Genomic DNA, 25296 nt, shown 5'->3' on the forward strand with positions numbered 1-25296 from the left:
CAAATAAGCACCCAGACTGATGAACTACAGCTTTGTGCACAGTTTCATTTTCATCAGTGCCAAGCAAATGAAAACTGGGAACGTTTCCTGCTTTATGCCTACCTAACGTTTAAGTAAGGTTTTTATTATCTGCAGTGGAGTACTTCTCAAAGAATTTCAGTAAGACCATAGCTTCTTTTTCTCCAAGTATTGTACCAACACACTTGGACACACTCCCTGACTACGTAGACTCAATTTTAAACAGTCTAATTACTTCAATTTTGACATTTGAAGTCAGTGTTTACTGCATCAGAACTTAAAACATTTTGCAAATGCGCAATTGCAAGGTAAATGTTGAACCACGATTAGGTTACTGGTGCTATGGGTGGATTGTGCCTTGAAGTTAGAACTAACATCTTAGAACATCCCTAAAGGTTAGGAAACTTAAGATCTATCACATTACAGAAACTGAAGCTGGGTATAAAGCACAGACAGAAATGAAAGCCACATGTATCACGAAGGGGAGAAGACAATGGGGTTGATTTGTCTCTTCATTTCAACAGTTAATAGTTTGGGCAAATCTCAGACACCATCCAGAATCACAGGCTGAAAGAAATTTTGGTAATGTGTTCTAGAATTTCATTACCCTTTGGGGAATAAAAGGAATGAACTAAGGAATTCTTTGGCAGATCAGCTTTTCAACAGTGCTAGACACAGCTATGTACAGAAGTGTAGCATGTATGTCACAATACATTGCAGAAGTGTTTTAACACCCTCATGTTTTATGTACCCTCATGACTATGGAAACAGGCAAAACTCATTAATTGTAACTCTACATTTTATAATTTAACTTAAGGCATATCAGATATCTGTATTGTGATTTTTAATTTTATTTTTAAATTTGTGGAGATCACTAGAACTTCTATACCAAACCATGCTTCTATCAATTGAAATATTAGCTACAGTATACTAGATCTACTTTTTCTTCTATATATTGTAAAATATAAACATGAACAATAAAAAATCAGAAGTGCCATAAAGCAGATTTTTGGTCACATGTTGGCCTTCTGCTGTAAAAGCCATGTAAATTACTTGATATATTGGCTACCGTGCACGGTAGCCAAATGAGAGCTAGTAAGCAGCAAGGAAATTACTACAGTCCATTTTATTCAGTCACATTCAGTAGGTCTTAATCTAGATATTCAAATATGTCTGTAGACAACCTGTAAAATTTAAAAAAAACTTTGAAAATTCAGCTGTATTTCAATCATCTAAGCAAGTGTTCAGGCTTTCTATAATAAATTGAGGACAAGCTAGGTAACTATGCTGGGATTTTAAGAGCCTATTGATGCACTCAACTCATCTCTGTACCTACCAGCTGCAAATTGGAAGCATTACTGTTATGCAAGCCAAATGTAGTCACCAGTGTGGTTCTTGCTCAGTGCTATGCATATGCCTGTGTCTCAGGAAGATGTGTTAGTGGAGACATGATGCCATTCATTCATGACTATGACTATTGTCATCGCTGAGTTGATTAAGTGCTCAATGCACTCTTGCTGTCTTCCTTAAGGACCTGCACATGTTATTCACTGCAGGATGATGACACTCTAAGATATGTGAAAACCAAGCCACCTGAGAACTAAAAAATGGATTTAGGTGCCTGTTTTTAGACATCAGTGATTGAAATTTAATGTTTTTAACATAAAAAGACAAGGAGGCCCCAGGCTAAACACAAGAGATTAGAAAATGATCCTTTAGAATGAAAATTCTTTGCTGCACTACAGTGCAAACCTCTAATATGTTATCCCAATTTGGTTGTTATTTAATGGCCTGTACAGAATCAAGGGAGGGCTCCAACACTGTCTGCCATAGTAACAGTTTTGTCTTCTGTCTACCTGACATACTCTGTGATAGATTAAAATAGTTGTGCTTGTGCCTCTGGAGATAACCTAATACAATTATAGATTATTTCTCTCAGAAACAGGGCAAGTACCTTGCACCAAAAAAAAAAAAAAAGTCATAACTTTCCATCTGATCAAATCAATCTTCAAAATGTCAGTGTATCTTCCCCTTAAAAATGTTAGTTGAAATTATATGCAAACTCACAAACCTATGTTTCCACAAAAAAAAAAAGTCTTCCTGCACAAAACATATGTTTTCAAGGATTCTAAACAAAAATATGTTTAGGTGGTCTTATAATCAGGCCATAGCATATATGAAATACATTATTAGTTAGAGTCTTGTAAGTATCTATTTTGTTCTTCAGAAAGGTCAGAATTTCAATTAGCGTTGTCGTTTATCTCAATTTGGTGTTAATCTTGGTATTCCAACATTTAAAAGGCGATCAGATCTTCTGTCATTTTAATACAAATACAGTCAGTGGCTGTGACAGCATTTGGCATAGATATATTTTGCCATGATATTTCAGATAACCCCTAGTGAGCTTCTCTAAATGTGTTAAAAATGTATGCAATTTCTCTTAACAGATTCCACACAGAGGAGAGGAGATTAGGAAACAGGTTTCATCAGGATAGCACTGATGTTTATCTGTAAAGTTCTTTTCTTCAGGGTTTCTAAATATTCCTTGTCGGCAACTGTCTGAATTTCTAAAGGTGTCCTATGAACACTATTATATTTTTCTGACATAATAGCAGAGATTGTTATATTAGATTTTTAAGAGAGGTTACTTTTACTACAGCAAAAGAAATATTTTCCTATATACCCTTTCAGTCCTGGCCCCTCAATGTACAGGCTAGCAATGTGCATTAAGTGCTGAGACATATTGACTTTGGTGAAAGTTACACCTCCTCATTCATTCAGTACACCCACAAAGGTGATATTGGCTGTTGCAAGTGAATGGTGCAGTCTTTATAAGATAAAGGCATGAGAGATAGGGACTCAGAGACATAATGTCCAGGTAAGCTAAAGGAAAAATGAAATTAAGAAAAGATGAACTGCAGATTTGAGGGGAAAAATGTTTTTTTTTTTTTAATTTCTTTTCCACATGGAAAGGAAGTCAAAATTTAAAACAGGTGTTACTAGTGATAAAATACCCAGATAATTAAGAGTCAGTAAAAATGACAGTGGTCAACTTGCAGGCATTGCTGTGTAGACAGCAAGATACCAGACAAAAATGCTTCCACATAGGATAGGTCAGGCCATCCTTAAATAGAAAACAACAATAAATTCATTACTTTCCCAAAAGACTTCAAGGCCTTGCTATAAACACTAGTCAAAACTTTTGTACTGACTTATATATCAAATCATGTCATGCTTAAGACAATCTGCACAATATGAGATATTCTAGTAGCAACTCAGTGACAACAAATGGCAGGTCACAGACCACTCGAATCACATTTCATATTTCTTTTAAACGCTCCCTATAACTGTAAGTCACTATAATGTCATATAATTTAATTCAATAGGAATGAAAAGAAAATAGGAATCAATAGGAATTAAAAAAAGGGGGGGGGAAAACAAGCAGGCCTATAAGCCCATTACACTAGCAAATCTTTCTAGGGTGCGAGTTTCGGCTCAAGATCTTATGGATTAATCAAAAAAAAAAAGAGACCAGCTCTACATATCAGACTCAAGAACTCCTCATAGCATCCTTTGTTAATATTGTATAGTTTAAGACCATGGAAACAAGGTGGCTCTCAGGGTAAAAGCACTGACAGTTTTTACAAAGCAAATAATTTGTGCATGTCCTAATAGAGCGGGATTATGCCAAAATTTATTCTCCTTCACTTATAGTTGCTATACACACGCCATTGTACTCTAAGATGCATGCAATAAACCCTTGGTTGGCTATAAATGAGGCTTGGTAGAGCAGGTAGAAGGAACTGGGAATGTGATCAGGCTTGCAGATTTTTCTCTGAATAGTCTAACCAGAATTAGCATGTCAGGACAAACAGAAACACCAAGCATATGGCTCCCACATAGTTTCAGCTAGGCAGAGATGCAGATGATTGCCTCACATCCACCTAGAGGATAAACATTACGTCTGTCTGATGGTTGGTATTTTCAAAGGTACCCAAGAGTATTAAACACCTGAAATCTCACAAGACTTGAAAAAGCTAATCATCCAACTCACTTGTGCTTCCTTTCACAATGAACTGTGGTTCAATACAACATCAAAATACTTTGAAGTGCTGATAGCTCATTTTCCTATGCAAGCTAGGTCCACTGTGCTGTATGACTTACTTTCTTCAATACTCAAGGGAGCCATACAAATGAAGAGACTGCATTTTGCAAATATTAAGTTGCTCCTTGGTGCCTAGAGAAATGCAAAGTTCATTTTACACTTAACTTAATGGATTTCTTATTATTTCACCTAAAAAAGGAACAGAATGAGCAGAATCTTTTCTAAAAATAAAAAAATCATACATAGTCAGTAGGTAAATAGATCAAATAAATTCCTTCCCAAAAATTGTTCTTCACAGTGAAAGCTATGTAATCATTTAATAGCTTTTCAATAATAAAAATACTACAAAAGCAGGTGTTATGCATAATATACTTTAAGAGTAATTAAAATTGAAAGAAAAACAACATCAAAGCCAGAAAAATATAATTGCTTTCAACTGAAACAGAAGCCATTTGGTCCAGGTAAAAAAGCAAAAACTGCTTTCACTTAGATCTTTGCAACTCCACTGATATTTACTGAGGCTGAAGGGGAAGTCAACTACAGGATATTACCTGGGGGTCACGGGCAAAGTGTGTTCACTCTACCTTTCCTGTCAATATTTTTTTTGAAATTCGTAATTACAGTGTAGTACAACACAGAAAGAACTGGTCTGTCTCAACATCACACCTAACCTAAAGATCTCATCACCCAGACAACTGTATGTGGACAGCAGCGCTGGGTCCACCCTGGTAATGGATACAAGTACCAGACAAAACACCTGCCAGTAGCTAACATGCATGAACAGGTGCATGTTTTTAGTGGGAAATTAAGAGGTGGGATTAATGAAATGAGCCTATTAGCAAGGCACGAGACCCCCAAGCATATAAAGGGACAAAGCAAGGATGTGGTTTGGAGAATGTTCTCCCACTAGACTGAGCACTGGACTGATGGGACATCATAATCTAGCTGTCCCCAAGGATAAGAAATTGAGAAAGATGAGAGCTGATCATGGTTCTACCAGAGTAAGCACATTTTAAAAGATGATGCCTCATAAGACCTCTTCAATTGTACCAAAGATCATCTAATTTCCTTTAAGAAAGCCCTGAAACTTAAAGGTGCTTAGCTTTGCCACTAGTGCTCATAATTTGAGTCTTGGTGCTTTCACAAGACATCAGCAATTTCTTATTATACCTAGAGGGCATATTTGCATTATGTTTAGTGTAAGGCATTTACAGCGTCTATACCTGAGTTAGGAAACAGAATCATATCTTGTATGCGTTCCTCAGACAAATAGAGAGATGGTATTGATGTAGAAACCAAAATGAGCATCTATACCAAAACAAGGATATGCTGTGTGTAAGAAATGCCCCAGTAGATTAATATATGAAGGGAAACCTCACAACCTATTCAAAATCGTAATATCAGACTACAAGAGTGAAGGTAGGAAAGACTATCAAAAATCTTTAGTCGCTAGGCATTTTATGGAAAGAGGCTACATTCACTCATCTTATTAAAATTCATGGAAACTGAAAATATCCAAAAGCCCAGGAGGAGTGGGGTCAGAAAATCTATTTCACAGAACCGAGAAGCTTAGTCTAAATTCACCTTGAAAGCACTTTCCCCATCACAGACTTCCTGAGAACCTTTTGATTTCTCTCCTACCTAGGAGTTAATTATAGAACTTTTTTTTCCTCCCTGACTAATGTATATAGAAGGGGGTCATTTCAGCATTTTATGCAGATTAATGTGGTTTGTTCTTAACCAGATCTTTGTTGGAACTTATTTCTCCTTTTCTCTCTCTCCAACTCATGTAGCAAGCTTTATTTTATTTTCTTCTTTTTGTAGATCTTGCCCTCTGGCTGTGTCATTTGATATCATAACTTCTTTAGTATTAAATATTGTTAAATTCTGCACTTCTATTTTCCTCTTTTTCTTTGCTTTCTCTTTTAACTTTAAATTTACTATTGTCAGGAAACAATGACAGTCATGGGGATGATGGAAGAGGGACATTAATCAAAGGCTATATCATACCTTCCCCTTGCAGGTAAAATTTCTGAAAGGTACAAACCCAAAGGGAAAGACAAAATACTTAAAAGGATTTCTAAGGGCACTAGAAGCATGTGAACTTTTTAAGATCATCACAGTCATTTCAGCCTTACAACTTTAAATTGCCAGTACTGGATACTTGGCTCATCTTGTCTGATTTGGCCCTCACAGCTTCTTCTCTTTTTAATTTCTTGTACAAAGTGACATTAAGAGAAAAATGTGATGTGAAATTCTGCAACACCTTATTAGCATATCAGGGAAGTCTGTCTTGTAACACTACTACAATAGTTCAACACTATTGCTCCATGGTCAGACAACTCTCCCTGCCTTGGAAACTAATAGCTAATAAGAACAGTGTTAAGATTAAATCAAAGCTTCGACATCATTTAACAACAGAAACAATGCTGGTTTAGGCAAGTAAGAAGCACAGTTAATACTCCCAGTTACTGATTTTTTTTCAGCTTTATTCCTAAAATGAAAGATGGGATATGGGATTTATTTTTTTTTAACTGCTTTTCTAATATTGGATAAAAAATGAAAAACTGTATGACATGAACAGTAGCAGTACTGCAGCAATCAGCCTGATTAGTATATCCCAATGATTTAGCATTCCAAATAAAAGTAGGAATTTCTGCATAGCCCACACAGTTTTGCAAGTGTTATTAATGGTCAATAATAGACCAAAAATATTCCCCCTGGATGCACCAAACATACCTAATTGCTAATAAAAACAGAAATGAAATGTTCTTTCATAAAGAAGCTTTCAGGATTTCTGTATTAAGAGATGATATAAGAACAGAGACTCTCTACAAAGCCCTCATAAAGTTGGACCGCTTTGGAAACAGTCACAACTGTCAACCAAAACATATGTTGAAAAAATATTTTCCCTTCAAGGTATTTCCTCAGCCTAACTGTCCCGCTTTATGTATCATTCACTCAAGCATCTATATAGTCCTCTCCCATTACCCTGATACAAAGTCCTCATTATTCCAATAGCAGTTGAAGAAGCTATTCTACATCTAAGATAATATAAATACTAATGACTGTAAGTATTTTTACATACATAAATAGCCTGAAAAGAGAAACTTTTTATATTTACCAAGTTTAAGCATGAGCTCCCCGCAACCCTGATGAACAACATTCATACCACTACATCCTAAGGAATTTAAAGCAGCACCCAATGTTTTCTTCTTCCCTCCTGTCTCTTCCCCTGGCTTTAATTTATCTCTCTTTTAGAATCCTATCTGGCACATGGAAGAAGTTTTTTCAATAAATCAATACTGTAATAAAAAATGACTGTCTCTACGTACTCCATATATTAAACAAGTTTCTTTTATACAGATAAAACCATTCACCTTATGCTCAAGGTTTGACATTCATTTTTAATAACAGATCTTAATAAAAGAAGCACCTGGCAAAAATACGAATCTAAAATAGCACAATGTTAAATCTTGCCCGCTTTGACAATATTTTTCTGATGAAGCATAATAGCTAACTAATTTAATTTGATTCCAGAAAGAATGATAGTATTTTGCTGTTTCTAAAGTATATGAAGAACAACCATCTGAAACAACTGCTTTGAGGACAGGCATGTTAAGTAATAACTATAATTTTTTTTGTCAGCAAAATAGAAGGCTACTTTTTTCAGCAAGAATGAAATCAGCAGCTTATCCATAAAAAAAAAAGACAAAACCGTATTATATGCTTTTTTTTGCATCTATATGGAAAACAATGCATACATGCTAAAACTGCTCCCTAGCACATATACACATAAAGAACAAATTGGCTTCAAAAGTATTATGCTTAAGAGCAGAATTTTCAAAACTACTTTTGTGCCTCAAATTTACTGTATGAAATTAGTAAAAAGAAATAACAGGGAAAGGAAAGTCAAAGCATAAGAGACTCATTGAGGAACACCAACAACCAAAATATATCTGTATGTTCTGACAATTACCACAATCCCAGATGGGCTTTGCTACTCCAGGGATAGGCCTCCTGACAGTAGCTGCAACCTGAATCATTGTGGTTTGAGCTAAGCTCAGTTCTATACTCACAAGAACAATAACAAATTGTTGTGTAAGGTGTACAGCTCTTAAAAATACAGTCAATTAACATCACTACAGCATATGTTTGCATTGTACAGCAATGACTTACCCAGATATTTCCATCCTGGTGGTATGGTTTCCAGTTTCTCCCAGTATCACTATAGAGCATCCGATACTGAGTGACCCAGTCAGAACTGCTATACCTGCCTTGAGTCGCAATAGCACTGATCTGTTTCCTGTTCCCAAAATCCACCTGTAGCCATTGGTAATGATCGCTGTCTGATGGAGACCAACCTCCTGCACCTGTTGAGTTAAAACAGAAGATAGAGATTTAGACCTCAAACAATCACTGTGAAGTGAACAAGTTATGAAGATGCTGATTGCTGGAAGGCAGCCCAGTGGAGAGGAGTATAATACCAAAATAATTGAATGAGAGAAATATGATTGCATATTTTTTTAAGAAGTATCTTTAGCATGTGTTTCAAATGCACTGACTCTGTTGCCTTAATCATTTTATGATATAATTATCATGATATAATGGGCTGCCTGCTAACAAATCAATGCCATCATAATGCCTTAATTACAGTTTATTAGTTTTTGCCAAATTATAATTGTTCAAGGATTGACTGATTTGCCATGAAATCCTTTGTCAGAGTAAGTTGACACAAATCAATAACAATCTCTGGATTTTGCATGCATTTCACATTAAAAATGTAATATAGACACAACAGGAGGAATAAGCAAGCTCTCTGCTTTCCTGTGTTTTACTATAGCATGCAGACTGAGAGATTTACCAGAATGACTGAAAAAGGGGCAGGGACTGCAGAGCTGGATCTAGTTTGGATCTGCTGAGTGTACAAGCTGTCACAGATTACATTAGCAGATGCCTCACAGACCTGTTATTGCTCTTTATGAGTCTATGAATTAACTTGACAGTAATACTATTAACAATCTCCTTCTCAAACACTAGACTATATCGCAGTTTTCTAAATAAAGAAGGCTAATGATGTATAGAGAAACATAGCATTGAGACATTAACACAATTTCTTATTCCTCTGAAATTAAAATATAAAATATTAAGTCAGATACTGCAGAGAACGATAAAAATTCTAAGATAGATATTATAATTATATATTTACCATAATGATAAGTATCAGGAAACAGATGAAACATCAAAAAAATTCTATCAATATAGAGAAAAAGTAGAGAATCATTCTCTTTATAGCAGACATTAAGACACAGAAAACAAAAACTTGACAAAATAAAGAGATTAGAGGAGAGTGTGGGTGTGTACCTTTCTTTTAATTTTGAACCAAATAAATGGCCTCGCATACCATGAAACCACGTAGTCTAGGCCATGGGCGAATTTTTGTTGGTTTTAATTTCACTTATAAACTTCAACTGATGTCATAACCTAGCCTGCTTGCCAAGTAACTTTGCTACACTGCGTCTTATATACTCCCATCATTAGGCGGCAGCATTGCCTCAATCTTACACAATTCTAAAATTCATTCAGCCCTTACAGGTATTAACATTTGCAGGTCACAGGAGATTTGAATGTTGTGAGGTCAATGGGATCATTTGATGTCATAAGTGGTTGCCTTTCATTGTAATCAAAGGTGTAGCATTAAGCCAATCACATCTAATTTGTTAAAATTTTTAAATTTAAAATAGACTCTTTTTCCCTGCATTATGGGTAATCATGCCTAGCAATACAAACAGAGGTTCTTAGAGATAGGGAATATCATTAAAAACCCTTGCTATAAGCACTTGCAGGAAAAAAGAATTCTCACACATTCAGAAATTCAAACTGGGTGTATTTTTGCAGAGACTCACAACTGGTTATTTAAAAATAGAATATAGCTTCTTCATGACTGCTATGCAAAAGATTGGAACAATTAGCTCTATACATTCATTGTAATAGCAGAGACACTGCTTTCTCTCCCAATTCCAACATACCCTGTCCAGCTGGCATATCTAAAACTGATGGCACAGAAAGAAAAAGAAGCTATCCCTTTACAAAAACCACCTTTGTAAAAGAGTCCTTTGGTGGGTCCAGAAAAAGTCAGGTCCAAATGTGAGCATTCGAAAGCTAGTATGAGAGACAGAGCTGATAAATCCATAAATAAAAAGTCCTTCAGGAATGTAGTTGTTCAAAAAGAATGACACTGAGCTATAAAAAGGCTAAAATAGACCTTACTTTTCCAGACCTTTTACTTATGCAGGAGATTTTGTTATGTGGAAGATTTACATTTAAACAGGAGATTTAGTTATGCACATTTAATAGAAAGTTCATACTACATTCATATTACTATAACAAGACTTTGAGCTTCTTTGGTCCTCATCTACATTGCAAAATTCAAAAAAAAATAGCACTACTATTCATTTTCTTTTTTATTGATGTAAAGAAGAGGTGGAAAACATTCTTCATGTCATGCCTGACACAAGTTAGAGGTGACGCAATAGTCACACCTAGGCCAGGAGATGAAAACATGAGTACTGCAAAACAGCCTGCCCTATAACCATTTCTAATAAGTGAGAGACAATACTGTCAATACCACAGACAGCAGCAAACAATATTATCCTGTTGGTTTCTTGATCTAATTGTCTATCTCTGTTTCACATTTGCCTTTGGGCTTTCCAAGCAACAAAATAAATAAATAGACAAAGGATGAAGGAGAAACAGGTTGGATTATTGCTAAATGTGCTGCTTAGCAGACCAGCATGTGAAGGGAATGGTCATCAATCTGTGCAGCAGGGCAAATGTCAGCCATTCACCAGATGCAGCCCGTGGGGATCAGTGAAAAGTTCCTTTTCCCCTTTGATTCATCACGCTGTGTGATTTGGGGGACCTGGTTAATTTGGTCATTTTGTTTCTAATATGTAACCTCTATTGATGCAAGGATTAATAAAATTCTTTCTTCTTTCAGATGAACACTCTCAATAAGTTATCAAAAGTTGCATTATATAACAATTTCCTTATTGTGAGATCCTTGCAAAGGCCCTGAATTTAAGTATATTTTTGTCTCCATTCATTCTCAACAGGTATAGAAATCTAGCATCCCCAGAAATATACATGTGCTTACATCTCACCATATCATTAAGTATTTTCACAGAATCACAGAATCACTTAGGTTGGAAAAGACCTTTCAGATCATTAGATCATTGAGTCCAGCCATAAATGTAACACTGCCAAGCCCACCCATCATTGAACCATATCCCTAAGAGTCACATCCATGCACCTTTTAACTACCTCCAGGGATGGTGACTCCAGCCTAGGCAGCTTCTTCCAACATTTGGCAACCTTTTCAGTGAAGTAATAATATCTTGTATCTAATATTGAATACCTAATATCTAATATTTAGTTTAAACCTCCCCTGGCACAACTTTAGGCTATTTCCTCTTGTTCTATTACTTGTTACTTGGGAGAAGAGATCGACACCCGCCTTGCCTCTTAGCCTCTTTGTCTCTAGACTAAACAACCCCACTTCCTTCAACTGCTCCTCACAAGACTCGTGCTCCAAACCCTTCACCAGCTTTGCTGCCCTTCTTTGCACATGCTCCAGCACCTCAATATCTTTCCTACAGTGAGGAGCCCACAACTGAACAAAGTATTCAATGTGTGGCCCCACAAGTGCTGAGTACAAGGGGATGATCAGTTCCCTAGTCTTGCTGGACACAATTTCTGACACAGGCCAAGATGCTGTTGACCTTGTCTTGGCTACCTTGGCACACTGCTGGCTCATATTTAGTGGGCTATTGACCAACATCCTGAAGTCCTGAATAAAATCAGTTTCTTCAATAGAATTTTGATTGATACTGGGTGGGGAACAGCGGAGTTACTGACAAACAGAATATTGAACATGTTTTCCCTTTTTAAAAGGACTGGCAAAGTTGGAAAACAAACCTGATTACAACAATATGGAATAATTTTCAAAATACACGTACTTTTATGGCTAATACATTATGAAAGAATAATGAATTACCTTTAAGGAGTAAGCAAAATGATAGCATGTTAGTAGTTTTCAGTGAGCAATGCCTTGTACTGACACTGAAATGGTATATTACATTTGTTGAATAAATACTATTCATGGTATTCTTCTCCACACCTTGGTGTAAACTCTTTATTTGTAAAGGTTATAGGCTATAGTCTGAATTCGATTACATGCATTATTTGCACTTTTTGTTGTGGCAGAAAAATAGGCATTATATACATGCTTTTTTATATGATATTCTGTTTCACTTTATGTACTGCCTTCTAAAGCCAAATGACAAATACTATGAAATCAATGTGAGTAACAAATTATTAGAAAGATGTGACAACCACCATGTAGTTAAAATATATTAAGCATATGCTTATAGTATAATTTAGTTTCATTAAACAGGTAAGGAGCATTTATGGAGTTGTTTAATAGTAGAGGTCCAATAAAAAACAATTGCAGGCAATGTCTGCTTCTTACTTTTACTTTTATGACTTTCCAGAATTTGATGCAATAAACCTTTTCACCCACTCAGGGGCCAAAATAATTGACTCAGTGATGTTAACCAAGAGAATCACAGAATACATTTATTTATATTGTATCACACTCCAAACCAAAAACAGGGCAACTAATTTCAACTTGAGCAAGGATACCTGTATGAGACTCTTTGACAGCAGATACCAGAGAACTGTGAGGTCAGCAACAATAAAGTCAACATCAAGCATGTGACTTGTATCTCAGTGCATCTAAGAAACTCTCCTGTTCAGAAAAGCCTAAGAGCCTCAATCAGAAAAGCCAGGCAGAGCATTTTTGTGGTAAAAGGTGGCTATGAAAGATTTCATACAGCTTTACTTTAAAAACAACCTACACAAGTCATTTGAACTGCCCCTACTGCAGGCTGAACAAACATGTAATGAGTCCACTACTGAAAAATGCACCCAGTGATATGGAAGACACATGAAATTATAGCCAGAATGCTAAGAATTTGTAAAACATGAGTCTTTGTAGGATTTTTCACTATTAGCATCATTACAAAGAGAGCTGAAGTTCAAAGATCTAGGTTTTTTAATGGTGAAAACACAAATAGCTTTTATGGTTTTATTGGATTTTATTCTACAGGTTCATTCTGTGGAACTGAAAACAATTAAAAAACATAGTCTATCTCTAAACGACACATGCAAAAGATAGCACTTAATATATTTCTAGGAGTATAAAGAATTCAAGTCAATGTGGGCCTATTTTTGCAAAATTTCATGTATAATTTCTTCCTTTTAATTAATTATACATCTCAGCTCCCTATTGAAAGTTGAGTGAGATAGCTCCCATTTAATGCAATCTAAGAAATCCTGTGTGAGGAGTTAGCCTTACCTTTTTATCATTCTCCCCTGATAAATTATCAGTAAGCAGCAAAGCTGGGCATGCTTACAGATTTTAGATTTTAATCTGAACTGACAAATGCTACTGAGCTTATGGATCTACATGAGGGATCATTCTGACGATTTTTGAAAATCTTTGTTCCATTTCAGTTAGGAATCTTCTTTTCCTTTTGAAAATTCGGCACTTACATCTTCACTCATAGCTGAAACTGGAAAGATTAATTTTCACTAGAAGAATCCATTCTTGTTTTAGTCACACTTGTTCATCATTCTGTACTTCAAATCACAAAATGAAGAACACCAGTACTGCAGTAAGTCTAGTTTTCTGCTCTTTTCAAATCAGTAGTAAAAGGTTTCAGTGACATGAGCAAAAGAAGCAGGGGATACTTAGTCAGAAATTTAATTCTAAAAATAAACTATGAAAGCTATAAATAGAAGATTTAGGACTTGTGGTTGTTATAATTCAAGGGATTACTTTAATCATAGAAAACTTCTGTAGCCTTTCAGCAAGGAAATAAAAGTCTTTTTAATAATTATGTAATAGCAATCTGAAACATTCTTATACTTCGGATCTGCTTATTTGTATGGGAAAAACACAATTCAATCTTTCAATGAGACATAACACTTTCTAGGTCACTGCAATAGCATGAAATCAACGCTTTTTGATACCTTGCTGTTTTCGAAGACATTGCTTGTCATTCCTCTACATTAAAGATAAATCAAAACAAAACAGAAAACTTTGAAATACTAAGATCATTCATCACTTCAGACAAAATACGAGCAGTCATTTTGTACAGTATCCTAGAAAACAATATAAAAGACCCAAACTTCTAAACTGCATAAATCTACCCACACTGTTAGTCACAATCAAGACATCAGTGGTGGTTTCCAATTTTGGTTTGTCTCCCTTCTCTTCTTCATTTTATCACTGGAGATGATTGTCCATATAGAGACAGTAAAACATTTAATTTTATACAGAGCAAATAACACGGTAACATTGAGTGGGTCTAGTCTTGGATGATTAAATACTTTGCACTTCAAGTTGCTCTGAGCAAGGATTGCTTTTACCCTTTATTAGGTAGAGTCCTCTGAAAGGAGACTCAAGTCCTTGTGTAGGGCTCTACTTCTAATTAAAACTTTTTTATATATTCACATGTATAATTTTTTTTTATTTCTATATCACAAACAGCATGCATTTTTATATTCCTTCTATCCATCTGCTGTTCTAGCTAAATTTGGATTTGTAATCCACCCTCTATCTTCAGGGCAGGTATTTGCTTTTGCATGTTTGAAGAGTTTTTCTTTCCAGCATATAACAAGTGTGATATAATTACAGATAAGGCCATGCATGATGCTGATGGTGGGCAAATAATGAACGTTCCGCACCAGAAGAAGAAGAGGTTTACATTTAGAAGACAGTGACTACTGAGAAAATAGCAGCATGATTATAGACTCCCTCTATTTAAAATTACCTCTGTTTATTTGGTAAAAAATTAAATATCACAGAGAAGAAGAAAGAGGACAAGAACAACAAAATTTTTTTTCTTCCCCAGAATTCATCATTAGAATTTACTCCAGATCACAGCATAGTCACTAAAAGTTGGCAAATCAGACACAGCCTTTGGCCTAACTCCCTATGAGTTTCAATAGCAGCTTTCCACAGGTGCAACAAGAACTGGGCTCCAGTAAGCCTTGAATCTCTAAATTCACTAGAATTCAAATTCATTTTGCAGGGGTATCGGTAGATAGGAAAGATCTAATATACACTTCCCACACTAGCCTTCCATCATAGCAGCTGAAAGTTGCCGGTCTACAGAGAAGTCAGTATCAGCATTAATCCTGACTTCTGAAAAGCCGAAGTAGCCCACCAACCTGTACAGTGTCCACTACTAGTCACTGGCAACATTTCTACTGATTCTTTAAGCGATGCAATGCTTCTTTTCTTCCTTCTTTTTTTTTTTTCTTGGTGGTGGGGAAGTGAAGCGGGGTAGAAGGGGCAATAAGGTTTGGCCATTATTCACTTCAGCAGATATTTTTTTGACATTGATAGACTAATTTTAGAAGACTTCTCCTCTACTAAAAAATAGACCAGGGGAGGGGGACCTAATTATATTCCTTAATAGTATTTCATTTTAATTTAAAAACCTGAAAGAGTAGAAATAACCCAAGGGATAACAGAAGTTATCAGGATATAGTCCACACAGATATTTTTTTAAAGAACATTACAATCACTAGACTATTTTTTTTTAATCCCAATGGATCTTTCTTACAGTAAATGCAATTAAAATAGATCCCTTGATGTAGTGTCTGCTTCTTTATACTCACTGATTCCTAGTATATCTCATCTGAGCACAAACCACATATGAAGGAATGAATGATCAATCTGCCCTAAGGAACAGTGGTGGTATCTAACAATAAAAACAATACAAAAAAGATCTCATAGTTGTCATTCACAGTTGTCAAGTTCAAAACAGGGGAAAAAAGTAGTAAGACTGAGGAAACTCACATCCTGAATCCTCTGTTGGGGAACAAACACTTTGCAGCTTCGGTTATTTTAATGAACACATCACTTCAAACTCTGCCTTTCCCATCTGTTCTGCTTTCTAATTACATATGCAGAAAGAAGTTCATCCACAATTGCATCCTAATGGAATCTTAAACAAAACTTGGAAGAGATTTAAATATTCTGTGTGCATCATCTGTATTCAAGGCATTGAGCAGCTTCTTCTCCATGAGGTGTTTTCTTGTTTTCTAGACAGAAAGTTGAGGCAAGGCAATGGATCACTGCACCCCAGCATACAAACCCCTTGCATACAAAATAACCACAGACAAGGAAGAGAGTATAGAGATTTCCCTTTCCTCACGCCCGCTTTTCAAGTACCAGGACACAAATTTTTCATTGCATGTTTATGCATTGCAGCACTGGGGTTTTCCTAACAACTCAGGTCATATCGCTGGCAAGAACTAGCAAGTGTATAGCTAATGGATAGCAGACACTACTTCTGCAGTGTCTCCAATGAGCAATTGAGCCCTGATTAGCAGATTCTTATTCAAGTTTTAAATGATTGCCAGATCAGGAGTAGTAAAGTTTTACTTTCTGTAATTGAAGAGCATTTACAGCACTTAGAGACAAGCTCACTGTGATCTGGCAGTTCTTTCTAGCTGTTGTGATCTCTCCTTAGTAGAAATGACAGAGAAAAGGGAATTAAGGTATTCCTGCACCCAATCTATACCACTTCAACAGAAACGAGGTACCTAAATACTTTAGTCATCTAAGTTGTCCTGGTCCCATTACTGCAGTCCACGAAGTGATGGAGGACAAAGCTAAATTTCTGTAAAATCATTATATTCTACCCCATCTTGATTCCTTCAAATGATTGCACATGAGAGACGATTAAATGCTATAATTCAGTCTTAGATATATTGTTCTTTGACATGTCTTTGCTGGTAAAAGGTAGCAAATGAACGTCCTGCCATGCAGAAATTTGCTGTGTGAGATCCTGTAGTGAATATTTTTTTCTGCCATTGTGATTCAGTGTATACTAGTGTTCCAGCGACATGCAAGCAGCACTGCCTTGAAATGCTCACTGTTAACAAATAAAAGCTGCATGATTGTTTTATTATATTCAGTATCTGTTTTCTGACAATGTTTTTTAACTTCAAATCGCCTGGTCTGTGTCCCTCCCAAGAGACATTTTTCCTTTGAAATTCCCTGATCATGAGATGTGCCCTGAAAGACTCTTAGCCCAGCAAGAACAAAAAATGACCTGGCCTACCTCCTGCTGTTAAATACAGCAGTTCTGAAGTCCAGCTCTTTTGTTGCTAACAGTCAACCTTTGCCTGCTGCAAAATGATGTTTGTAGTACTTGGCCTGAGCTCCTAGGCTGCTACAGAACCTTAACACTGCTCGCTTTTCTTCTCTCTCTGTTCTTCTTTGGTTTTGGGGTTTTTAATTTTTGTGTTCTATTTTTTTTTCCAAGCTGCTTCTTTTGGGATTGGCAAGAAAAAATTACATTCAAAAGTATGCTTAGGTTGAAGATATTTGCCTTGCATTTCTGATCCAGGTTAAAACGGCTTTTCATCTATAGAGCACTTATGGTGATGATTTCTCAAAAATCAGAATTGTTAATAAAGAAGTCTGAAATATTTTTTCTGATTAACCTATTCCTTTCTCCTTGACTGCTCGAGTGCTAAAATCATGGCACATTTTGATAATTTGCCACAAAAAAATATAAACAAAGCTAATGAATTCACATAAAGAGGTTCTCTATTCTGAAACAAAATTACATGGGATGGGAGAATCAGAAGTTTCAGGATATTTAAAAAGCAGTATCTGAATATTTTTGGCAAGCAAATAGCTTAGAACATTACAGCTAGAGGAAGCTATAATATTCACTTATTTGTGCTAACGCTACCACTGACTCGCCCCAATCCTGAGAACAGGAAGGACAGGGTTCTTCCCTGTCTACTTCATTGATTAGCCACCCCTGACAAATACTTCTGTGAGGCAGACCTTGCTTGTGATATTACAGAGCTCTGGTATTATCAGTGCCATTAATGAATACAAGTTACTGGTACTGTTTCATCTGTGTTAGTAAATGTGCTTCCCACTCCTGTTTTTCCAGCAACAAGCAGAGGCACAGAATTGTGAAATACTGTGAGATTTGTTCTGAAATCTATTTTATACTGGATACAAGGGTTTTGAAGGGTCTTCTGTTTTAAACAAAGCAGAAAAATAATTATTATTTTTTCTTTAATTCATAAATTGCAGGCAGTACCCAGATTCTTATCTTTTATCTACTTCCATATTTTACTATCTATATTCTACTTCTAAAAATTACTGTACTGCATCCATCTTGAATGTGAAAGTACATATAAACAGCTGGGGTTAATCTCAAGATCAATGCCTCTCATTCTTGTGGGAGACTTCAATCTGCCTGATACCTGCTGGAAGTACAATAGAGCAGAAAGGAAGCAGTCTAGGAGGTTCCTGGAGTGCGTGGAAGACAACTTTCTTGCACAGCTGGTGAATGAACCAACAAGGGAAGGTGCCCTCCTGGACCTGCTGTTTGTGAACAGAGAAGGCCTTGTGGGGGATGTGGCAGTAGGAGGACACCTAGGACAAAGTGATCATGAGATGATAGGGTTTTCTGTTCTAGGTGAAGTGAAGAGGGTGGTTAGTAGGACAGTAGCATTAAATTTCCAGAGGGCAGACTTTGAACTCTTCAGAAGGCTGGTTGGCAAATCTCATGGGAGACAGTACTCAAGGGCAAGGGAGCCCATGAGAGCTGGGAGCTCTTCAAAAAGGAAATCCTAGCAGCTCAGGAGAAAACCATCCCCATGTTCCGGAAAAAAGCCGGCAGGGGAGAAAACCAGCTTGGTTGAACAGAGAGATCTTGAGTGATATCAAGAAGAGAAATGTTTATGGGCTCTGAAAGAGGGGACAGGCCTCTTGGGTGGACTACAGGAGGGAAGTGAGATTGTGTAGAGAAAAAATCAGAAAGGCTAAGACTCAGCTCGAAATCAGATTGGCAAAGTCTGTGAAAGATAACAAAAAATCCTTCTATAAATATATAAATAATAAAAGGAGGACTAGGGAGACCATACAGTCCCTATTGGACGCAGAAGGAACAACAGTGACAGGGGATGAGGAAAAGGCTGAGGTACTTAATGCCTTCTTTGCCTCAGTCTTTAATTGTAAAGAAAGTTGTTCCGTCTGTGTACAAACCCAGGAGCTAGAGGAGCAAAATGAGGCTCCCATGATCCAAGAGGAGGTGGTCAGAGCCTTGCTAGCCTGACTAGACACCCACAAGTCTATGGGGCCGGATGGGATTCACCCTAGGGTATTGAAGGAGCTGGCGGATATGCTGGCCAAACCCCTTTCCATCATCTTCCAACAGTCCTGGAAGACTGGGGAAGTCCCACTGGACTGGAGGCTGGCTGATGTGGTGCCCATCTACAAGAAGGGTCGCAGGGAGGACCCAGAAAACTACAGGCCTGTCAGTCTGACCTCAGTGCCAGGGAAAGTCATGGAGCAGGTGATCTTGGGTGCTATCATGAAGCACATGCAAGAGAACCAGGTGATCAGGCCCAGTCAACACGGGTTCACAAAAGGCAGGTCTTGCCAAACTAACCTGATCGCCTTCTATGATAAAGTGACTTGGCTGCTGGATGAGGGAAAGGCTGTGGATGTGGTCTTCCTGGACTTCAGTAAAGCCTTTGACACAGTTTCTCACAGCATTCTGCTCAGGAAACTGTCAGCCTCTGGCCTGGACAGGCGCACACTCTCCTGGGTGGAAACCTGGTTGGATGGCCGGGCCCAGAGAGTGGTGGTAAATGGTGTGAAATCCAGCTGGAGGCCAGTGACAAGTGGGGCTCCCCAGGGCTCAGTGCTGGGTCCAGCCCTGTTCAATGTCTTCATCAATGACCTGGATGAAGGCATCAAGTGCACCCTTAGCAAGTTTGCAGACGACACTAAGCTGTGTGGAGGTGTTGATCTGCTGGAGGGTAGGGAGGCTCTGCAAAGGGATCTGAACAGGCTGGACAGCTGGGCAGAGTCCAATGGCATGAGGTTTAACAAGGCCAAATGCCGGGTCCTGCACTTGGGGCACAACAACCCTATGCAGTGCTACAGACTAGGAGAAGTCTGTCTAGAAAGCTGCCTGGAGGAGAGGGACCTGGGAGTGTTGGTTGATAGCCAACTGAACATGAGCCAGCAGTGTGCCCAAGTGGCCAAGAAGGCCAATGGCATCTTGGCTTGTATCAGAAATAGCGTGACCAGCAGGTCCAGGGAGGTTATCCTCCCTCTGTACTCGGCACTGGTGAGATCGCTCCTTGAATACTGTGTTCAGTTCTGGGCCCCTCACCACAAGAAGGATGTTGAGGCTCTGGAGCAAGTCCAGAGAAGAGCAACAAAGCTGGTGAAGGGGCTGGAGAACAGGTCTTATGAGGAGCGGCTGAGAGAGCTGGGGTTGTTTAGCCTGGAGAAGAGGAGGCTGAGGGGAGACCTCATTGCTCTCTACAACTACCTGAAAGGAGGTTGTAGAGAGGAGGGTGCTGGCCTCTTCTCCCAGGTGACGGGGGACAGGACAAGAGGGAATGGCCTCAAGCTCTGCCAGGGGAGATTTAGGCTGGACATTAGGAAAAAATTCTTTACAGAAGGGGTCATTGGCCACTGGAACAGGCTGCCCAGGGAGGTGGTTGAGTCACCTTCCCTGGAGATTTTTAAAGGACGGGTGGACAAGGTGCTGAGGGGCATGGTTTAGTGTTTGATAGGAATGGTTGGACTCGATGATCCGGTGGGTCTCTTCCAACCTGGTTATTCTATGATTCTATGATTCTATATTATGCCTTCTATTTTGCTAGTAGCAAAATATTTATTGATATCATATGGAGGGTTGCATCAACATGGGAGAAATTATTTTATTCTTTATTCTAATTTTCAAAATAATATGTTCATTTCAAGATAGGACTATATCCCAGCAGAATTCAACTTTTTAGGGCAACGATTTGCCTGAAGTCTATGGTAAACTACTAATAAATATTGACTATTCCCTAATGACTTTATGCTCCTTGGAGCCAAAACACAGCACTGTATACAAAATCATTATAATCATGAGAGACTATATTAGGGAAAAAAGACGCCAGAAAAAGTTAAAGTTATATCACTAATAAAAGTAGCAGTACTCTTATCAGCGGCATCAAATATTAATTCACCCACATGGGACTAACTAATCTGATACATTTTAGACACCAACCAGGGAATGGAATTCAGCAAGGGTTTTTATTCCATATAAATTAATGAGAACTCAAAGTTCATGTGGAAAAGCATTTCAAAAATTAAACTATAATAATTAAAAACCCCAAATTCACACTCCAGCCCTTGTTCTTCAAATTATAACTTACAGAGTGAGGAGAATATTGAAATGCTAGCTTTAAACCAGGAAGGTCTCGGGGATTCAGAGCAGGATTTAACTTCGGGTGCCCTGAATCATCCTCTCTTCTCCTCTGCCTGGTGTGGCTCCCTGGGATGAAATTAATCTCTTTGCAGTTTTGACACTCTTTATTGAAGCTGTTCAGGGTACGAGTCAAAATACTTGTTCTAAAGTACATTTTTTCCTATACTGTCAGTCAAGATTGCTGAGTATAACACAGCTGAGAAGATTTTTTTTTGCATGTTCAGACCAACCCAGTATATCCAGTCCTCCTCCAAAAGGAAAAAAAAAATACACCACCTCAAACAGCTAGGCTGCAGATTGTACCTAAATAATTTCTGTCTGAACAAAGCTTAGTCGGCAGATAAACAGTGACAGCCACAAAAGGAGTGTTCAAAATAGAAATCACCTTACTTGGCAGAACCCCAGGCAAGTAAAAAACCTAAGTGAGGAGAAAAATAGTTTTTTATGCTTCAGTTTGCCTCTCCGTAAGCCACGTTAACACATCATTTACCTCACACAGAAAACTGTGAAAATAAACATTATTTTGAAATTTTATAAAAAATGCTGTAGTGCTAAAGCTAATAATTTCTCCTGCTTCACTATACATGCACAACCCAAGGCTCTATCCCCATAGAGATGACTGCTCTGTCCTTATAAAGATTACATCCTTCTCATCTTGAATAAAGCTCATTATTTTTCTTGTATGCTGGAATAAGTACATCTCCCTTAAAATCTTCAAGAAAATTTCTATTTGCTGAGCATAGATAAGGAAATGCTACTGCAGCTCAAGACAAATTGTCCAGAGTCATCCATGCAACTGTAAGGCAGCTTTTCCATAACTTCTATGCTCTCCCGATTCACTTCTGTATTAACAAAATTCACTCATAACAGACAGCTAGTCCTTCTCTGCTTCCAGCTGCATGGATACTATTCCCACTGACGATAAAGGGATTTTCCTTATGACGTTAGCCCACGAAATAAGAATCAGCAAGGCCTTCTAAAACACAGACACCTACTAGCTAAATCACTACTTCTGTAAAAAGTGAATCCTATGATTCTGTAAAAACTGAGTCTTGCTATAAAAAAGTCTTAAAGAGGCAAAACCACGTGGTTTAAGAATGAAAAGTGTTATATGATATTTACATGTATTATGGTTAGAATATAGATTTAAATACAGTTTTTTTTGAAAGAATGAAAGAGTTAAAATTAGCTGTTGTTAATCCTGGCTTTAAAAGAATCTTACACCATGTTTTAGCTTCTGATTTGGCAATGTTAATTAGTCATCATAAAATCAGAGTCACAAAAGCCAGAAAGTGTTTATCAAGACAGTAGTTTTTTTCACTTTTACTTTTTATTACTATTATATATAGCCTCTTTTTCCTTCTTAGTAGAAAAAAGATGTCATTTGGAGAAAAAAAAAGTGCTATTTGCCAAAGATTTTACAAAGCAAATTTAACAAAAATGACTTTTTACAAGGGCATGTAGTGAAAGGACAAGGTGGAATGGCTTTAAATTGTAAGGAGGATGATTTAGATTAGACATTAGTAAGAAATTCTTCAAGATGAGGGTGAGGAGGCACTGGCACTGGTTGCCAAGGGAAGCTGTGGATGCTCCATTCTTGGAGTTGTTCAAAACCAGGTTGGATAGGGCCTTGAGAAGCCTGGTCTGGTGGGAGAGGGGCTGGAACTGGATGATCTTTAAGTTCCCTTCCAACCAAACAATGCTAGGATTCTATGAATCCATTAAAAAAAAAAAAAAACATTAACATGTATCAACTTGAGCTATTGAAACATAAGCCAAATTTTAGAAGGATCTGGCACTTGATGACTGGGAGAGGACAACAAGAAGATAAAAATTTGAGGAATAATTTGTTACAGGTTTTTTGTGAATTAAAATAAAGGGAGTAAAGTTTATAATTTTATCCTGGATTTCAGTCAAACATCAAAGCTCTGTAAGAACAAAGAAGAACATCTGCCTAACAATAGCATCTTTTATGAAGTGTTTCAATAAAATAATGATGAACAACAAATTTTACAACTTAAAACTTTTCCTACAGTATTTACACAAGGCAGAAGACTGAAATTTGGAATAGTGAGCTTACCTGACATTGTTTCTAGTTTATGTCTCCTCATACCCAACTTCAGGCACCACATCTAGTGCCTATATTGAAGTTATCTCTGGCAGCCTCCAGAAACCTGGGTTGATTGCCTCCTACTGTACTGCCCTTCCAGAAGATGTCAGAAGTATCACATAAGAGGGAAGTTATACGATCTGAAGGGGTTCTGAATTTGTTCAAAGAAAATGCAGTCCACTTTCTTATCCTAATGTTGTTGCTTGATAAAAATACCTACCACAATGTCACCGCTAAATGATTTCTTCTTGGATCCCAATATTCTAGGTCTGAACAATAGGAAGAGCTCAAGATGGCCATACTACGACTTCACCTGTTTCTCTGTTCGTCAGGTCCCACTTGTTCTTGCAGATTTGAATTCCCAAACATATACAACACCATCACATAAAACTGTGAGTGGTAATTTCCCTCTCCTATCTTAAATTAAGAGAAGAATCAAAAAGATAGCACAGTGGTTGGAACTTTCCTCATCTTGTAAGGACATGCTGACAGACCAGGGCACCATTTCATTGAGAAACTGCAAACACGAGTGGTGGACCAGCCCCTGCCAAACGGCGCCGCACCCACGGCCCTGAGAACGTACAGGAGGCTCCTCCAGCTCCATCCTCACCTTCACCCCAGCACCGCACATCTCCTGCCCCACTGTTCATTGGGCCCCTTCCTCGCCCAGACTGCTGGCCCGGTCCGGATCCTGGGCAGCTCCCCGGGGCTGGCGGCCTTCCATTCCGCCCTCCTGACCTCGTGAGGGATGCACCAATAGCACCTCCTGCCGCTCCCATGCCACGGCCACCGCACCACACAGCTCGCGTCTTCCGACACTGCCCAACTTGCTATTGCCCACCAAACAACCCGGCTGCTCGACAAGGCGATGGACTTTGAAACGGGTCCGGCTGCAAGCAGCAGTGATCTTGGGCAGACAGTGGTGTTGTAGATGTAGAAACGTGTTACTCTAGGAATAAGGAATAAGCCAGCATCTGTTGTGGTCAAAACCACCTCTTTTCACACTGCCTTGTCCTGTCTCTGCAGTCTTGCAGTCGTTCTCTCGAAACGCGGCATCACCTTCACGGTGGGAAGGGTTTGGCCCCAGCCCACAAAAGCCAAGGGCCCAGGAGCGCTCAGCACAGCCCAGCCAAGAGCCAACCTGGGGCTGCTCCAGCGCCTGCACCAGCACCCAGGGCCTCTCCAGCCAAACCAGTGCCCCCCAGCTCTTGGGGAGTCCACGGACCTGCCTCCCCTGGCTCAGACCAGGGCCACGGGGCAGCAGGGCGGCAGGGAGCACACTTGGCCTCCTCCTGCCCATCCTACAACCCCTCTGGGGATAACTGCAGCCTTGCAGCTGGCAAAGCCACAACACACGGGCTCCTCAGCCGCTCCTCAGAGGATGCTGTCAGCTCACCTCTCGCAGGAGAGAACTTTCAAGGTATGTCTGGGGAGTGCAGGGTACCCAGCCTACGTTACCCTTTCTGGGAGGACAGCTGTGCCAAACCCAGCTCCTCTTCAGCCCGCAGGTTCCTCAAGAACCTCTGGAAGATCGTCGGCAGTCATCACTTCCAGTCAATCTGGTGGGCCGACAATGGAAACTGCATCGTGGTTGCAGAAAAACTATTCCACGAGGAAGTGCTGGGCAGGAAGATCTTTGAAACCGAGTCCATGGGAGGCTTCAGCCTCCAACTGAACCT

The 25296-nt window shown here is 38.5% G+C and overlaps 1 protein-coding gene across 1 annotated transcript in view; it reads right to left on the minus strand.

Moving 5' to 3' along the window:
* CNTNAP2 (contactin associated protein 2) overlaps positions 1-25296 on the minus strand; it is a 1119128-nt gene that overhangs the window by 722308 nt on the left and 371524 nt on the right. The window contains exon 3 of the mRNA XM_069859729.1: positions 8303-8496. Coding sequence (XP_069715830.1) covers positions 8303-8496 — 194 coding nt within the window. The remainder of the gene's footprint in view (positions 1-8302; positions 8497-25296) is intronic.

Source organism: Phaenicophaeus curvirostris, chromosome 6 (assembly GCF_032191515.1).
Source record: "Phaenicophaeus curvirostris isolate KB17595 chromosome 6, BPBGC_Pcur_1.0, whole genome shotgun sequence".
Taxonomy (NCBI): Eukaryota; Metazoa; Chordata; class Aves; order Cuculiformes; family Cuculidae; genus Phaenicophaeus; species Phaenicophaeus curvirostris.